Source organism: Pleurodeles waltl, chromosome 3_1, assembly GCF_031143425.1.
Source record: "Pleurodeles waltl isolate 20211129_DDA chromosome 3_1, aPleWal1.hap1.20221129, whole genome shotgun sequence".
Taxonomy (NCBI): domain Eukaryota; kingdom Metazoa; phylum Chordata; class Amphibia; order Caudata; family Salamandridae; genus Pleurodeles; species Pleurodeles waltl.
Window position 1 is genome coordinate 793,510,205 of NC_090440.1, and position 19,417 is coordinate 793,529,621.

General features: G+C 43.8%; 1 protein-coding gene across 2 annotated transcripts in view; it reads left to right on the plus strand.

The window, feature by feature from the left end:
• The window catches only part of DENND5A (DENN domain containing 5A), a 298,910-nt gene that overhangs the window by 57,649 nt on the left and 221,844 nt on the right, over window positions 1–19,417 (plus strand). For both annotated transcript variants that reach the window (XM_069223636.1, XM_069223637.1), the window contains 2 exons: window positions 1,315–1,502; window positions 2,643–2,960. In XM_069223636.1, coding sequence (XP_069079737.1) covers window positions 1,315–1,502; window positions 2,643–2,960 — 506 coding nt within the window. The remainder of the gene's footprint in view (window positions 1–1,314; window positions 1,503–2,642; window positions 2,961–19,417) is intronic.

Genomic DNA, 19,417 nt, shown 5'->3' on the forward strand with positions numbered 1-19,417 from the left:
GCCTGCAGTTGGGGGTGGCTTGGCAGAGAGTGGGAGCTGTAATTGGGGAGAAAGCAAGGAGAGAAAAAGATGGAGGAGGAGGATGGGAGTAGGTCTGCTTTGAACAGTTTTGACAGGACTGCTTTTGGTTACCAGTCTGGCCCTGTCTTCCATTGCTTATTAACTGTATCTTTGTGTTTGACCATCAATACTCCTTCAGATTAATGGGAATTTAAAAAAGAGGTGAGCAGTCGTATTTTGGACAATGTGCTTAGCAGGAGAGACACATTTTTTGATCCTCAGAAAAGAGTATTTCCATAGAGTAATATAAAGACTCTAACATTTATGACTCCTATCTGTCTGCAGTGTTTTATCAGCCAGGGAGAATTCTTCTCGTACTGATGCAAGAAGGATGAACCACCAGCTGACACTTTCAGTTTATGAGCTGAATGCGTCTTAAACCATAGGATTTTTAAAGCCTTAGCTGGGCCGGAGCAGCACTCCATTTCTTCAGAGTAGTAGGCCTCAACTTAAAGATATTCTATACCTCACTTGCCTTCATCTTGATTATAAAAGTTAGCTTTGAGCTAAAGGCTGACAAGCTAAAGTTAGTGCACGCAGACCACACACCAAGCCTGAAGAAGACCACATTGTTTTTTAGTGACTGTGTCTAGATTAGGGGAGTCTGAGGCTAAGCAGAGGGAAGGCGATAAGAGACGACCCCAAGGGTCTGAGCTGTAGACATTTGAGAGGCTTTAAATGGAAGAGTGAGGGTGACAGAAAACAGTTGATGATGAAGGATTGAACCCACTAGGGCAGTAGGTGGGATTTTCTGTGATATACATTTGTTTTTATCTTTGACATAAATGCAGACCTGTATTGCAGATATTTATATAGTAACCAGCAGAAGTGTTGTGGACCTTAGAAAAAAAAATGAACAATAATACCATAAAGGATACATCTTCCACGAATCTTCCTTAGTCCAATGTGGTGTGCAAGTGGATTTGGCAAAGGCATCAAGCCATTCCATAAAGCCATGGTAGAGTTATGTACTACTGAAAAGAGGGGCTGTGACCTTCTGCAGAATCACCTTTTAATTCCAGTATTCCAATGGCAAAGAAATGCTCAAGATTGAAAATAAAACAGTGTCGACAGTAATGATCATTTATTTTTTATCTTGTGTCTTTATAATTCCACGTTAGTAAAATAGAGCCCTTTCGCAATGACATAAAATATGTAAATTGTTCTTGCACTTATAATGCATTTAATGTGAGTGATTGTTGAGGGTGGTATTCTGTACTTCACACATTATTTGTGCTTTATTTTCCCTTTTAGATTACCAGAGATTGATGACTGTTGCAGAGACCATCACAGGGCTTATGTTTCCATTTCAGTGGCAGCATGTGTATGTTCCCATCCTTCCTGCGTCTCTCCTTCATTTCCTTGACGCCCCTGTCCCTTACTTGATGGGTTTACACTCCAACGGACTTGATGATAGGTCCAAATTGGAACTGCCTCAAGAGGTGAGAAATGCTGTGGCTATGATATATTCTTAACTTGGTTCTGTGTAGGCTTGGAAAGGGCAAATTCATAGGGCCTCATTACGAGTTGCCCAGAGTGGTATCATCAAGGGATATTGCTTTCTGCATTAACACTTGGCCCTGTGGTTTCAGATCTGGTAATAACAACTCCAGAAACACCAGACCTGGTTTTACTAGGTGGAAATTCACATCTGGTATAATCATTTATGACTCCAGGATAGTGCTGCAGGCAGAGGCACAGCCAGATCTTTGTCTGCCCACTTTGTGCGGCATGGAGAGAGCAGATAATGCCCTCCCCAGCATTGCTGTGCCATGTTGTGGCCTTCCCGACCCTTGCACTACAGCCTCTTGAATCGCACCACTCTGCTGCTGCCATTAACCACGTCCTAAGGCAGGCGGTAAATGGCAGTGATAAATAGCCCTAAATTGGACCTACAGTTGGGAATGAAAGGCAGAAAAAGGCCCGGTATTCCCAGGTCCACATGTTATTCCCCCATTCTTGGGTCAATAACTAGTAATGGATATTTTAGGTGTAACCCTGAGGTTCTCCTGATTCTACTTCCTGTGTTAATTCCTCATATTTCCCTGGTGTTTCACCCTGAGATTTTGGCAGCTTTTAGCAGCTAGAATCTCCAGGTGAAAGACCTCAAGTATGCAGTGCTCTCTTGGATCTCATAATTCTGGTATCTGCTACAATTAGGCCCATTGAAATTAAAATGAAACTCATAATGAGACCCGTTGTGAGTTGATTTTGAACGTATTTTCAGTTTGGGCTTATTGCGACAATGATGTTAGAGTAATTATTATGATTGAAAATAATAGATTAACTGAGAGGAAAATCATTGAGTCAGTGACACTGTAGATGTTGATATGTGTGGGTGATATAAAGACATTGTTTTAGACATCCGGATACATTTTTTTAGAGGGCATGTTTGTGACCATCCACAACCGTTGGTTTGCTTCTTTACTAATCTATTCTCAACAAACAGATATGCATTAACTAAGTGTTTTTATTTGCTATATATTTTTGTCACTATTCACAATTACAACTGTTGGGAACAAATGTCTCAAATAATCAGTCATTAATTTGTGCATATTAAACCGCGTTTCTTTTGTTTACAGGCAAATTTATGTTTTGTAGACATTGACAACCATTTTATTGAGTTACCGGAAGATTTACCTCAATTCCCAAACAAACTTGAATTTGTTCAGGAAATATCAGAGATCCTAATGGCTTTTGGAATACCACCAGAAGGAAATCTGCATTGTAGTGAAAGTGCTTCCAAACTGAAAAGTCTCAGGACATGTGATATTGTTTCAGACAAAAAAAATGGTAACATAGCAGGGTCACCATTAAATTCATATGAACTGCTAAAAGAAAATGAAACAATAGCACGCCTTCAAGCTCTTGTCAAAAGAACAGGTGTAAGTTTGGAAAAGGTAAGCAGTTTCTTAAATTTTTACTACATCTGACCCTGCTAAATCCTCCTTGAATTCTACAGTCACTGCATAATTGCATAACCTCATTTCTATCCTTAAATTGTATTGAAATGTCTAGCTTTCAATTAAGGGTGCCTTCCTTCATTTTCTCTTTTTAATGATTCTTGGTATATGAGCAGATGTATGTAGCAGAAACTATCAATATTTTCACAGCTGCTTAAGCTGGAGTCATAACCAGACATTTATATGTGCTAGGGAAATGTGGCAGGTCTCTTTGCCATAAATAAAGTTGTTCTTCACAGTTTGCTGGATTATGATTTCTGAGGGCCATTAATCCTGCCACCCATTACTTAAAACAATGTCATGCTTACCTTGCTGCTAAGACATATCCATCTTCCATAATCCTTCACAGCTTGAGGCTGTGTGTCACTGGCTAACTCTTCTGATATGTCCCATGACCTGGTCCAAACTTCAAGGAACACTTCTGGATCAATTGGTAGGCTACCACAGTGTAATCTCAATATTCTGCATCAAGCTGCAGGAGCATATTTAGAGTCCAGACTACGTACCTTGCAGGAAAAGTAATTTCTGAAAGAAATTTATACCCTCAGGTTCCTCAACTTGTTAATATTCCCCAGGCATAAGACTGGCTCTGGAAACTTTTTTCATAGTACCTCTGTGCGTGTAAAGGTGGTGCCATGTGACTCCGCACTGACATCGTTCCGCTATGGTGACCTAATAAAGCACCACTCCAGTGTGCTGATCTTACTTCCTTTCTTTCCATGCCTCTAGACACAGATCGGGAGCTTTGCTTCTTTCTCATAGACTGTTTTGTGACAGAGATTTTCTCTAGAATTTTCAACAGTGTGCAAGGGATGTCGCCCCCTAAGATGACTTAGGACTGTCGCAAACAGATGTCTGTGACAGATCCCCACCAGGTTTGCCTGTGTTGTCTGGGGTCGAGCTACGACTCCAAGACCTGCAGAGACTGCGAATCAATGATCCCAAAGGCCACCAGGGAACACAAGATGAAGTCTATGTCACCAAGCTTGAGAAGAAACAACGTCAGGACCACTCTAAGCCTTGCTCCAAGGTGATAGCTCATTCCTGCTCCTATTCCCATAGTTAACAAAGCTATTATTGAGACAGGTCTTCAGTATGCTCCAATTCCTCAGGTAACCACAAGAAATATAAGTCTTTAAAGCAGAGTTCTTTCCCTGAAGAAGCACGTGGGTGGCTTCAAAGGTCCTGTTCCAGCTCCGGAAATTGGATGACTTTTTGAGATGCTTCTGCAGCTGGTTCCATCACAACCCAAGTTTCCAGGGCCTTCTGCCACGCTGCGCCAAATGTAAGAGTTTTTCTCAGCTATAGTCTCTTCGGATCCCTACCAACTCCCTCTGGCGCGGCTTCGGCCCACACCTGGATTATTGCCGCCAAGTTCGCCCTCAACACTATTTGGACCCTCTGAGCCATTTCCACCCTCAGCTTCGGTACCAATGCCGCTCCCAGTGCCCATACACAATCCACGCCAGGTGGCCCGATTGTCCTTTCTGACCCCAGTCCGAATTTTACAGAGGTTTCTTCACTTGCCTTCCCACAAAGCAGGCAACACTCTTTACATTCTCTTTTAGGTACAGACTGTGACAATGATACCGTCCAGGGTATGAGTTTGCTCAGCCTTATGTTGATGACAGTTGGTTTTAGGACTTGCAAGGTACTAGTGAAGTCGTCACCTCCCCAGAGTCAGGCCAGTCCGAATTTGACTTACGTCCCAACCGAATCCGAGCAGGGTTTCTGCACTCCCCTTCCCACAAGGCAGGCAACACTCTTTACATTCTCATTTTACTTTGACAACGATCCTGCGCAGAGTGAGTTTGCTCAGCCTTATGTTGATGACAGTTGGTAATAGGACTTGCAAGATCGTAGCGGGCTGGACGCATCCCTGGAGTCAGGCCTTTTATCCCCTCCTAGCCAGGTCATGGAAGAATCTGTACTGTATACCGTGGTTATGCATAGGGCGACGGAATTCCTTGACCTTCACTTCTCCATTATGAAGGTGAAAACATACCCTGATGTATGTCCTGCAGACTGGCGGGTCTGCTTCTGAGTCTCTCTTATCTTTTAATGAGACTTTGACAGATACCCTACTAGGGGTTTGTCTAAGACTTGTTCCAGCCCTCTAGTTACTGGCAAATTGCCAGACGCCATCGTCCTGCTCCAGACGACCAAGCCATCTTGTCGCAGCACCCTTCTCCCAAGAGCTTTGTGGTGCATGCTCATGAGCTGGACCAACCCTAACAATTTTTCTACCACTCCCCCGATAGGAAATCGAAGCAAATGGAGATATTCGGTAAATGTCTGTTTTTATATTTTAGTTTGGCCCTATGGTCCCTTAGTGCTTCCTGCTTGCTAGGCCACTACACTCATGCCCTTTGGGACTTGGTGGTGTACGTCCCCATAGATGTTCCTGAGGATCTTCACCGGGTTCTGTCACAGGCCATTCAGGATGGTTGTGATGTGGCCAAGTTCACAATTCGTTTGGACACCACCGATTCTGTTGATGGGCTATAAGCACCAGAGTTGCCATTTATTTCCATGCGTGGCTATGTTCAGCTGGCTTCTTGAGCAATATCTAGTCCTCCCTGATAGACATGCTATGGGACTCATCTGTGGGGACAAGGCTGATTCTGCCCTTGAATGCTTTAAGCAGAGTAAGCCTACTGCTTGCTCCCTGGGCCTTTCTGCCCAGCCTTGCTAGAAGCACTTTCAGCATTCCTTTCATGGCTCAGGACGAACTGCCAATCTGTCTGTCCCTAGCAGGGAACCCAGCCGTTTTGCAGGAGAGGCCTTGGTGCCCACTACCCCCACGGTTCAGTCCTCCTCACCACAGCCCCAGCTACCAAGCCTCTTATTATACCCTTACAGGGTACCAGCCACCCAGTGGGAGGCAGAATCCACCAATTCTCTCAGGGTTGGCAGGAGATCCCATCAGACAAATGAATACTGCAACTTGTCTGAACAGATTATGCACTACTTTTTCTTTCTTTTCCGCTGCACCTCCCATTGTCATCCTAGTGACTGATGGAGAACCAGCTTTCCATTTGCAAGCCCTTTAGCCGAAAAGGGCTGTCAAGAGGGTGCCGGTGCCAGAAGTAGGGCACTTGCAATGGTCAATGTTCAGATTTTGCGAAGACTGCAAAGGATCTGCAGTAGTTGTTGCTGAACTGTGAGTGGGTCAGCACAGAGCCCTCTCCTGTCCTCACTCATAGCTGACAGTGGTGACTGATGCATCGCTTCTGGTATGGGATAGCCATCTGGAAGAGGTGGAGATAAGAGGCCTCTGGTCTTCGGCTGAGTCCCGGCTCCACACCAGCTTTTGAGAGCTGAGGGCTGTCTGCTTGGTACTGAAAGCCTTCCTGCCATCCATCTAAGAGAGGCTGGTGTAGTTGCTCAGAGACAACACTAACTGCATGTGGTGCTTAAGTAAACAGGGCCAGGTTGGGTCATGAACCCATGCGCCTCTGGAAATGGATGGGCACTCATGGAATCTTCATGGTGATGAATCACCTGGCAGGATCTTTGAATGTCAGGGCAGAGGAGCTCAGCCGTCGGTACCTAGTGGATCACAAGTGGCAATTACACCCAAAGGTGGTGCAAGGTCTATTCCACAAATGGGAAGAACCTTGGCTTGATCTGTTCACGACAACCGAGAATGCACAATGTCGGCACTTATGGGTGTTGGAATTTCCAAGATGTCTCTCTCTGGGAAGATGCATTCCACCTCAGGTGGAACTCCGAGCTCCTGAATGCCTTTCTACCAATACCACTCCTGCTCTGAGTTCTTTAGAAGATCAGGACAGACTGGGCTCAAATCCTGGGCTTGTGCATCTGTCCTCCAATCAGGCTGCTCCTCTGGGAGGACCTGCTGTCACAGCAGCAAGCAGGGTTCTGTACCTGGGTCTTCACAACCTTCACCTTCATGTGTGGCGATTGAGCAGCGGAGGACATCTTGGCAGCCAGGCATCCCTCGATGAAAACTGCATACACCTATTGTTGGGATAAATTTGTGGATTGGTATTGCACTTGTGAGGCTGACAACCTCTAGGCCAGACTGTCTGATGTTTTATTATCTGTTCTGTCTCGCACCCGGCAAGGCCTTGCTCTGGGTACAGTTAAGGGTTATCTTTTGGCCCTCTCGCCCGTCTTGCTGTTGCCTTATCAGCCCCCTTGTTTAAATCACCAGTTGTGATGTGATTTTTGAAAGGGCTCCCACACATTTCCCCCTTCTCCGTTTGTGGTGCCCCAGGGGGACATTAATCTTGTTGATATTTATTTAATGTGTACTCCATTCGAGCTGCTCCACAGCTGTACTTTGTGGCTTCTCACCATTAAAGCAATGTTCCTGATTGCCATCACCTCTGTGTCATGAGTTTCAGGCTCTGAGTATTCATCGACAATACACCATCTTCTTTCCTGATAAGCTGGTTGTGCAAACTAGAGCTTCCATTTTTTCCGAAAGTTGTGGCGCCATTCCACGTCAGGCAAGCCATCACCCTGCCAGCATTTTGTGCTCCGCCTCACTTTTCTAAGGAGGAGGAGAAAGTCCATAATTTGAACACCAAAAGAGCACTCAGTTTCTACGTTGATCGCTCCAAAGACAACTGGGTGGACGATCAGCTCTATGTGGTCTTTGCCAGGGAAAAAAAGGCAAGGCTGTGCAGAAGCATACCATCTCACTCTGGATCGTGGTCTCCATTAAGTTGTACTACGCACTAGCAAAGAAACAGCCTCCGGAAGGACTGCATGTCCACTCCACCAGGGCCAAAGCTGGTACCACTGCATTAGTATGCAGCGTCCCAGTCCTAGACATCTGCCAGGAAACTGTGTGCATCCCTCCATACGTCCACAAAGCACTATTGTATGGACATTCAAGTCTGCTGAGAAGGGCACTTTGCCCACTTGATCTTGCAAGACTTTCTGATTTGAGTCCATCCACATCCCTCTTCCCTTAGGTACTGCTTTGGTATCTATTCAAAAGGTGAGGAATCAGCAGCTGGAAGTCTCTATCAGAAGAACATGTTATTTACCTTTGGTAACACTCATTCTGATAGAGAATCTATCTAGCTGCAGATTCCTCAAGCACCCTCCCATCCTTCCTGTTATATCATTGGACTCTACATCTTAATATGATCCCAAGTTTAGGAATCTGCACACTAATATACCAATCTGCTTTTGGGGCTCCACGTTTGGAGGTACGTACAGTCTTGAAAGCAGTTGACGTCAGCGCACGGGAGTGGCACCTTTATAGGCCCTGCATGTCAGTTCTGAAGCAGAACTGCATCAATGTGGAGCTGTGCACTTTCAGGTGAACAGAGGTACTACAAAAAAACATTTGGATCCAGTCTGACGCCTGGAGAATATTCAAAACCTAAGGAATCTCCAGATACATAGAGTCTCTAACAGAAAGAGTGTTACTGAAGGTAAATAACTTGTTATTCTTTCATATTAAATTGATGCACTGTCTTTTGTTTCCTTGTTGCTCTCCCCTGTTTTCCCTGTTAAAAGCTAGCCAGATGAGTTCATTGTCTCCATCCACTCTTATACATGTATATAGGTTTGTTATAATATGAAAACAAGTAAAGCTGTAGTGTAGGAACTTGGATGAATGGAGTAAAGTCCAGTAGAGTTGAGAAAAAAGTTAAACTAACACATACACGGAATGCAATGAATACCTGCATAGAAATATTCACAATAGGCTCTGCTGAGGTAGCGCGTGCAAGGGTGAAGTGGAAGTCTGGTCCCAAACTGCAAAACTCAAAAATTATAGTTTCACAGCCTACCTGTCCTGTGAGAAACTGGGTCTATACTTCTCTTGGAGTAAAAGCTTAAAAGCAATGAAATCCAGATTGTAAAACGTTTTGTAAAAAGTAGATGATCATGCCTAACAACAGAAGATCTTGCTTCTCTGAAGAAATGGGGCAGTGGAGAGGGGTGCCTTATAAAAAAAGTTGTTAATTGTCAGGAAAAAAACATTTGATTGCCATAACTACATTATCTATAACACAGCCGTCCTCTTTGCCTTTTTCTTTGGACCAGACCACTCCTGGTGAAGAAACATATCAGACACAAGCTCACTAAATGCTCTACTACAACAAAAACATTGCAGCATCGGCTGCATCACAGCGGTTTTACGTAACTTGCCACATCCATCCCTCCACTTCCTCTACATATTTAGGTCCCAGTGCTGCAGTTGAAATGGGTCTGAAGGAAGGGTAGGAATCCTGGTATTATTCTGCTGTAAACTCTCACCTGGCTGTTGTTATGCCCTCTGGTTAAAAGGGTAGGAATCCTGGTACTATGCTGCTGTAAACTCTCACCTGGCTGTTCTTATGCCCTCTGGTTTAACAATCATTTGGGTTGGGGAAGCCGATGCCACAGACAGAAAATAATGTTCATCAGGAAAAGGCAAACAATTCTCAGAGAGAAACCTCAAATATAGGAATGGTATAACTGCCCCATGAGGTGTGAACTTTATGTTTGAGGCATGTGTGGCAATAGATAGACAAGCTTAGCATAGCCCTGCCATCTAGTGTTGGGCTCAAATGTGTGCAAGTTGTTTTTCTTCGAAGAAAGTCTTTCAAGTCGTGAGGTAGTGTGACTCTTACTCTTGCTGGAAATGTGCATAGTCCTTGACTTCATTATCTGATTGTGTGGTTCGGATATGTGCTCTTCTTCTCCGGTTCAACACTGTTGTCATAGACTTGTTCGCTGTATACCTACTTTCCATCTGTATTGTTTCCACTCTCTATCTTTTCTATTTCTATTGTTCAGTTAGACAACTTCAACTTCGTTGGTGCAACTCACATCGACTGCGGCCCTAGTGGACCCTCGCCTTTTTGGGTGCCCCTTCCATTCTTAGGTGTACCCCCGTCCCCACCACACCATATCCACTCGGTGATGGAACCAACACCTTTTTGATTCTGTCCTCAGTGTCATGCCATATACGCTTACACTGACCTTCACCAGGTGTGTGATATGTGCCTCTCCCTGGAGCACAAAGGGACTAGGTGTGAGGTCTGCCGCTCCTTCAGGTCAAAGAAAACTATTTGTGACCATCGGCCTCGATGTTTCGAGATGTCTGGAAGGAGCATCAATGACACACCAGACCGCTTCCGTCAGGAGGACCTTCAGGAAGAACTACAGGCACAAGCGTTGGCTGCAGATGAAGGAACATTCTCCCTCAACCATAGCTCCGGCTTCAGGATTAAGATCCAAATCTCCCTCCAGGTTAACCAGCCACGAGTACTGTGTCCCCTTCACCTCGACATCGACCCTAGTACACCACCACAAAGGGTCAACAACCCATTCCAGACAGATTGAAAGCCATTGCCAGGCCACCACTGCCTTCGTGCCATAGTTGGCACAGACCGACTGGTTTGTATAGGCCCAACCCCAGCTTGCACTGAAATAACCATCCAGTCCGCATGTTTCGGAGTTGACCACTCGTGTTTTGGAGTCGAATCGAGCTTTGGAGCTGAACTCCTCGGTGTCGAAACACCAGTCGATGTTGGCTTCGAAAACAGCTGCTTCTGAACTGACAACTCCAGCACTGAAACCCTCTGCCTCAGGGACGAAAACATTTACCCCTAGCAAAGCCATGCTTGGGTCTTTGGAACCTATGATTCAAAGAATACAGGAGGAAATTGACTCAAGGCAGAAGCACATTATGATCCTTTCTGATACTGGACGCATAATTGCCAGACCATCCATCCAAGAGACAGCTTTGTTTCAATGATGACTTGGATGCTGCACCTCCACATAAGCACAGGAAGATAATGAACAAGCCCACAAACCCTTTGCACATCAGCCCCCCACCACCTGCTTCACCTGCTGCCCCTGCACTATATTCTCCAGAAGGTTCATTGCACTCTTACACAGGGGGTGAAGATGACAGGGACGCTTTGACTTTCCTACCACGAGATGATCCCTGGGACACATATGATACAGATGCCCCAGCTGATACAGACCCTGACCTGGATCCTGCGAAACCCTCTCCCCCAGACGATACCTCAGCTTACCATGACTTAATATGCAGAGCAGCTGCCTTCCATAAGGGGGAATTGCATACAGAGCCAGTAGAGGAGGATATTTTATTTGAGACTAAACAAGCAACTCGTACCTTAGATTCCTAGAAACCGATTATGCAAGAAATACATTTAAATATATTTGATAAAAGCAGCTTAGCTAAAACTAATAAAATGTAAAAGTGAAAAAACAAAGCTAAAACAGAGGTGGCCAACATGGGTCCAAGAGGTCCTCACAACACCCTTTCTTCTACACAGTGCTCTTCACAATACCGGCCTGTGCTCAAAGGCATGCTCCGCTACACCACTGACATCTTTAATGAGGTGGGTACATCAGGATTCATAATGCCACAGGTCCATAAAAAATAAAAGGCGTCAACTAATGACCCCATTTACATCAAAGGTCAACTTCCACCAGACTATTTGGTTGTCACAACAGCTCACCCTGATGCAGAGATCTGGGTCTTGGGCTCAATTCCCTTGGACCAGATAATTCTCGCCTTGGTGCCTAATCTAATTAATGGGTCCCACTCTGTAACTCTGGGCAAAAGTTTACATAATCTCCACAACGGCCCTCACAGCGCTTGGATGCCTGGCTTCACCCTGGGGCTGTCCAGGAGTGGGCGCCTCACAGGGAAAAGCCAGGAGGGGTTCCACAGCGGTATGCGTACAGTGCCTCGAGACCCTAACGGGTGAGTAGTGCGCTATACAAGTGCGAAGGTTACAGTTTTACAGTTTTCAGTTTACAAAAGAGCCAAATCACAAACATCTTCTGAGGCACCCCCACCAGATAAAAAGATTAAAAAGATTGATGTGCTGGAAAGAGAGTGGCTGCCCAATCTGCCAATCACTGGCAGATCACCAATTCAATTGGCTTCCTTTCTAGATACTGGGAGGAGATGGAGGAGATACTCCAATATCTCCAAGGGGAACCAAGAAAAGGGCACACCAAATTTCTTCTGAGGGCAAATTTAATATGGAACTCTACCACCCGCTGCACCTTCAAAGCTGCTGATACTGTATCTAGAGGAATAAATTCTAAAATTCTCTTAAGACAACATGCTTTGCTCTGGGTCTCAGGGTTTAAACCCGAGGTCCATCAAAACCTCTTGGGACTCCCATTTGATGGGGAACATCTTTTTGGCCCTCAAGTCGAAGTTGACACCCTACTTGAAAAGATCAAGAAAGATAACGAGACAGCTTAGGCTATGGGAGCATTACAGACACCATCTCACCATGCCTCCTTTCGCCCCCCGTTACTGTGGAGGCTCCATTACCACCTCCCCTAAGACTTCCACGTCATACCAACGATCTTTGACCTAAAACACCTCGCCTAGGGGATACTACCAAGGCTCATACATGGGTAAAAACTGTAAAGGTAAAGGCAAAGGCAAAGGCAGATTTACTAAGACATCGGCCACAACAGAACCCTGACATCCCAGTCATTCCCCCAATCAATCACACAATACCTGTCAGAGGATGACTACAAGGTTTCTTTCCCGCTTGGTGGAATATCACCTCTGACCAGTGGATGTTGGATATTATCCAACTTGGTTATTGTCTGGAGCTCACTTCCACCTCCCAACATTCTACCTTGCAAACACAGACTTTCCCCACAAAAACAGCAGTTACTCAGGGAAGAAGTACAGGCACTCATCAAAAAAGGAGCTATAGAACCTGTTCCATTTCACCAGTTAGGCAGAGGGTTCTATTCACGATACTTGCTTATTCCCAAAAAGGACAGGTCTCTGCTACCAATCTTGGGCCTCAGACCCCTAAATAGATATATTTTCTCACAGCATTTTCACGTCACTGTCCAAGATGTCATCCTGTTAATACAGCAAAGCGATTTCATGGCCGCACTCGATCTCAAGGACACCTGCTTTCACATTCCTCTTCACCTGGCACACCACAGGTCTCTCAGGGTTGTAATAAACGGTTGGCATTTCATCTTCAAAGTGTTCCCCTTCAGGGTAACTACCTCACCTAGGGTCTTCACCAAATGTTTTGTGTTAGTAGCTGTTCACCTGCGCATACAAATCATACATATCTTTCCATATCTAGACGACTGGCTCATCAAAAGTGCAACTCTTCCAAAGTGCTTCAAACACACTCAGGTCACCATAAATCTATTTCACCAAGTAGGATTTACAATCAGTGCCTTAAAATCCCACCTATAACCCCTTCAGGTTGCTGGCTGATTAATCTTGCGCTTGTACTCACAACTGGAAATTTTCCACTCACAAATGGGAATAGCTTGCCCCAATTCTACCAAAATACGATCCTTCGAGGCACTCTTTCCCCACTTTCAACCAGATCAACGGGTAACAGTGAGGAAAGTTATGCATCTCCTTGGCTTCATGTATAGCCATAGTATCTCATGCCAGGCTCAACATGCATCAGTTGCAGGAATGCTTACCACACTAATGGACTCAAGCGGATGTCAATGGGAAGATGTTGTGTTGGTCGGCTGTCAAGCTTGCCACTCTCTGCAGTGGTGGAACACCAACAATCTAAGGACGGTCTTTCCTAGTCCCAGTCCTGAAAAGAACCATAACAACGGATGCCTCCCTCACAGGATGGGGGAGTGCATTCTCAAGATCTAATTGTCCAGGGCCACTGGACACCCAGTCAGTCACATATCTACATTAATCACTTGGAGTTACTAGCTGTTCACCTAGCACTGAATGCTCTTCTTCCTCACCTGATTGGCAAAGTATTCCTGATAAGGATAGACAACATGACAGCCATGTATTATCTCCAAAAGCAAGGGGGCACCAGGTCCCCTAGCTTTCTCATTTAGCCCAGAACATTTGGAGATGGTCTCTCCACTCCAATATTCACCTGTTAGCGGAGTACCTACTGGGAGTGGTCATCGACTCTGCAGATCTCCTCAGTACAAGGCTCTAACAAGTCCATGAGTGAGAACTCATCCCACAAGCCTCCTCCAATACTTCCATCATTAGGAACACCCACAAATAGACCTCAGCAGAAAATGCCAAATGTCCAAACTTCGCCTTCAGGTTCCCACACAAGCAGTCCAAGAGCAAGCACTATGGAAGAGTTGGTCTGGGATATTTGCTTATGCTTTTTCAGCTCTCTTGATGCTTCCGTTTGTGGTTCATAAACTTTGACAGACATCTCTCACTCTCATCCTGGTCGCTCCCACAGAGGCAAGACATACATGATTCACCACACTCCTCGAACTGTCAGTAGTTCCCATGAGATACTGCCAAACAGGCAGGACCTCCTCACACAGAACCATGGAGAAATGAGACACCTGGACCCCAGATCCCTCAACCATGCGATCTGGCTCCTGAAGTGTAGAATTTTGTTACCTCAATCTCCCACAACAGTGTATGGACTTAAATAAGCACGCATGCCTACTACTCGGGCCTGTTATGCTGCTAAATGGAAAGTATGTGTTCCCTATTGTCATTCAAAACACATTGATCCCTTATCTGCCAAGGTACAGGACATTGTCTGCTACTTATTTTATTTTCATACCTTTGGGTTAGCTTTTACATCTATAAGGCTACACTTTGCGGAAATAGTCAACACACTTCCCTATTCAAATCTTCAGTCATCAAAGCCTTCATGGAAGGTCTTAAGAGAGTCATTCCACTTAGAGTGGCAACAGCTTCTACATGGAACTTAAATATTGTTTTACAAGATTAATTGGCCCTCCACTTGAGACCCTCAACTCTTGTCCCCTGTATTTTGTATCCTGGAAGGTAACATTCCTAGGCGCTATCACTTCACTCAGACATGTCAGTGAGCTTCAGGCATTAACTTTAGAAGAACCCTTCTTCCAAATACATAGAGATAGGGTTGTTCTTCATACAAACCCTAAATTTCTTCCAAAGATGGTTTCACAATTCCACCTTAATCAGTCTATTGAGTTGCCTGTCTTTTTTCCCTCACCCTGACTCAGATGCAGAAACAGATCCGCAAACGTTAGACATAAAACAAGCTCTCATGTATTACATCGACAGGATTAAATCATTTATGAAAACACAACAACTGTGTGTTGCTTTCTCAAAACCACACAAAGGAAGGGCCATTTCTAAATCAGGCATTGCATGCTATGATTATTACATTGGAATAAATTACATACTCATTGACCAATAACAATGTAATAATCAAAGGTACTCTGCCATACTGCATGTGACTTACAGGCATGAGCAGATATGTCTGAAATGACTCACATCCTTTAATCTTTTGGATATGAGTAATAGTCTGTCTCAAATTACTCTGCATTATCTAAATTGAAGATGCACATAGAGTTGATTGGCTCACTTTGGTTGCCTCATATTCACATAAATACATGTGTGATAGTTATCAGGAGCTATACCAACACTGGGTCCAGACATCCCAGGCAGATACTAGTGATACTAGTGATATCTAGTTCTAATATTCCTAATTTCTGCTATTACACCTTTATAGAAGTGTCTTTCTGTGTACTCAAGACCTCCACATATGCAATAAAGACCACTCTTCTTCTTACCCCTTCAACACACAATATCCTTGCATCATTTTTAAAGCATACTGGTATGTTGTCCAATTTACATATTAGCTCAGTGCCCATTCATTGGCGTACACACACCTGGAATAACTGCTACAGATATCCTATCATCTTTCCAACTCTATCCTTTCCCTACATCCACATCCTTGGATGACTTATCCCATAGCTTATACGAGCACAGGATTAATAACCCAGCAACAAGTCATAATTTTCATAAGCAGGTCAGACATAATTGTTCATCTCATTACTGTCTTTGAAGGACTGAAGTATGCAAGGTTAACGTTTTCCATGTCCATTCTCCTCGGAAAACATAGTGCTTGCCTTTTTGTGATAGTTTTGCTTTAATGAAGGTTGTGGTAGCTGCTAATTATTCTGTTTACTCAGACCTTTAAGGAATGCACAGTTTTGTGACATGTAGTCCCCTCCTGCTTACCCTTGCAGAAGATGCAAGAAAAGGTTTAGATACATTAGAAGATAGTCAGCTTTGACCTTCTTCACTCTATTGTCCACACATGATCTCACATTCTTAATCATCTGAAATTAAGTGCAGGTCACTCAAAAAAGCATTTCCCTCATGCATCCAATTCATAACCTTCTAAACACTCTTATGAAACCAATAGAGAATTTATTTATTTTCCCTTGCCACCCTCATTTGTTGTGTTTTTAGTAAACGTCACTTTGTCTAATATTTTCACTGTGTTTTACACAGTAAGTGTCATATTTCTATTCCTTTCTACTCTTCATGGCAACTGCCCTTGTTTGGTTCCATTTTTTTAAATCAAATGTTTTTCATTGCCTTTGGATTCACTTAGCATTCATCTTTTTGTGGCTTTGGGTCCCTACTCTGCAAATATCTTTAGGGTCAGTGCCCAAATAAATACAAGATCATCCCCTATCATATATCTTACGTGGCTTCTCTTGCTGACATTAAACTGCACCTTTCCTGGACATTTTTGCAAATAATGCAAAGAGCAAATATTTGATGCAAAGGGAGTGCTTAAAACCTTAGCATTAGTAGTCACAATGTAGGTAGATTTTATTTGTGATTAAGGCCTATGCATTTCAACACTAGAACCTGGTTCCCAGCCGCATTCATGATGACCACCACTGCTATCAGCATCCCGTCATGTCACCCAACCATCACCATTCAGGACCAGTCTGTAGCATTGTTGGGCATTACTAAAACTAAAGATTAAAATGAAGATTTTAAACAGCAATAAGAGGCCATAAGGAAAAGCAAGGTAAATTAATCTTGTACAGAGATTTAAATGACAGTGATTGCAGTTCCTTTTATATTATTTAGATACTGACCTTATATTTATTAGCTGAGCATTTCTAAATTTTGGTGTACTGTTGGCTCACATACCAGACATTGATAGTCCAACAGGTGTCACGCAGAGAGACTGGCTTGATCTCCCAAATGGGGCTCATTTTCGGAGTTATTGTGGGTTGAAAGTCATTGGTCTTTCACAAGTTGTGGTTGCAGGACACTTATTCTCCATGGGTGTCTAAGCATCTGACAAATTCCCAAATTGGCTGTGGCAAAGAGACTATTTCAGTATCTCCTGATGCGTTGTACACTAGACATAAAGGTCCTCAGGAAAACTAACTTTAGTGTATGCTATATAGATTACTTGCTTACCTACATCCTCAGGCTAACTTCATTTTTCTGTTATGCGTATCTGTAATGTTAAGTAAGAGGGACTACATGCTTGACTCATAGTATCAGTTGGCTAAAGATAGTGGTTCTATCCAAAAGTCTTGATTCATAGCCCTCACTGCTTGCTTTTAAAGAAAAATGTCTAGTCCTGCATGGAGTAGAGAAATTCTAACAGGCAGTAAGAATGGGCTGCAGATTGCATTTTTCATTTTTCTTTGAGCTACTTTTTCTCTGGAGACAATATTTGTCCAGCATCGGAGCTGACAGGAGCTTACTAGTTGTCCAATAAGCTGGGGTATTACCTACGCAGGTAATCAACATATCACCCTGACAGCAACCTAGAAACAAAGACAATTTCTTGTGAGGAGATTTGAGCCATCATCCTCTCAATCTACTTGTGCATCTCTTCTATGAGTTGGAGGATAGAGCACACCTGTTCCCTCTTTTCTGCACTTCTCTTTTCAGATGCTTCATATAGTCTTTCAATAGGAAATGGCTGGTAGGCATTCCTACCCTCAGAAACACAATGTGCCTATGTAGAGAGGTTCTACTGAGCGTTACTGACTACCAGTCTTACCAGACAAGCTTAAAATGGTTGATGTGAGGATGTACCCTAATATCTACTTTTACATCTGAATCATTCTTCATTAGCCATTACTCCATTGACTCTTGGTGTGAGCGAAGGTTATTACATTAGGCACTTTCTGCCCACAGGCTTCTCTCCATTGGAAAATACCCTAGACTTGCTGCATACCGATGCTGGAGTGGCTATCACCATCACATGCCCTCCTATTCTTAGACACCTCTTTTGGGAATTGTCTGTTTGGTAATTCTGTTAATTCCTTCAGTCTGCTCCTTCCTTTAGAGGATGCTCCACTCTGGCAACCTTTTTTGATTTTGGATAGCTGTTGCAGTTCATCCTGCATCTGTGCATCTTCCTAAAATTGTTCTCTTGGTGTAGGAGTAGAACTAGTTACACCAGTATTAGACAGACAAGTATCACTTAGCATTTGTTCTCTCATTAAACCCAAAGGCCGAGAACAAGTCTTTAGAGTCACCCTGAAACCAATGGAACCTGCCAGAGATAATTCTCCGCTCGTTTATACCAGTTTCTTCCTGCTATTGAGGGGGTGTCACATACCAGTCAATTGCACTATTACAATAACTATTTTGTAGACTTCCTTAGAATCAAAGATTTGCTCTTTGCATTCTCCAAAAATGTCCAGGGAGGAGATGGGCAGTTAAGATACATGATGGTACAGACATGATACTTACGATACAGCATCCTCAAAATGAAGACATTTTTAGAGATATTTGTTTTACAAACAAAAATCTTGCTTTTATTTTGGAAGAAGCAATATTTAATATTTTGTCTACATAAAGCCCTTGTCAACAAATAAAGAATTCACCAGCACTGTTTTTTTTTTAAACACATTTTATTGAACTTTATTATCAATAATTATGCACTTTCAGAGCTCTACATTAACGATTGTCTTATAACATTTTCAAGTCATTAGTTATTACATGCATATTATTTTCCAATTAGGATGTCTAGACAATGTGGCTACTGCCGTGGGGGGCATGTGTTTCAATATTAATCGTGAATAGTCCACTCCATAATCCCTTACTGCATCCCCTTTTCCATCCGTCGGGCTTTCAATTATTTTAATTGCCCTTCAGGTCAAGTGCCTACCCTCATCACCGCCCTCCCTCTCCATTTGTCCTCCGGCGCCCCAATTCACCAGTGTTCCTGCTATGTTTAACTTCAAGTGTTGCCCGAGATTCCCAAGTGTGAGCCACTCCTGATTTCCTGCTTGTCCCCTTTAGGTATACTTCTCAAGGTATCATCACTACTACTGGACCGGGTTGTGCATTATTTCATGGTGTTAAAGGGGGTAGCGCATCATCACTTGGTGTATTATCTGAGTTCTCTAAGAGACAGATCAAAGCACTCCTGGCCTGGGTTCCCTCAAATCAGTCCCTGACATCCCGGTCCCTCACCATCTCCTCAGCCTTCACCCACCGTAACACTTCCCATTTTCAGGACACGCACTGGGGGCCTCACACCTGTTTCCAATTCCTAGTTATCTCTGTCTTTGCCAACAGCAGTGCTAAGTCCTGAAACTGGTTGGTCACCTTCTGTCGGGCTGTGTGTGGATACCCATTGAGTAAGCAATTTCGATGACTC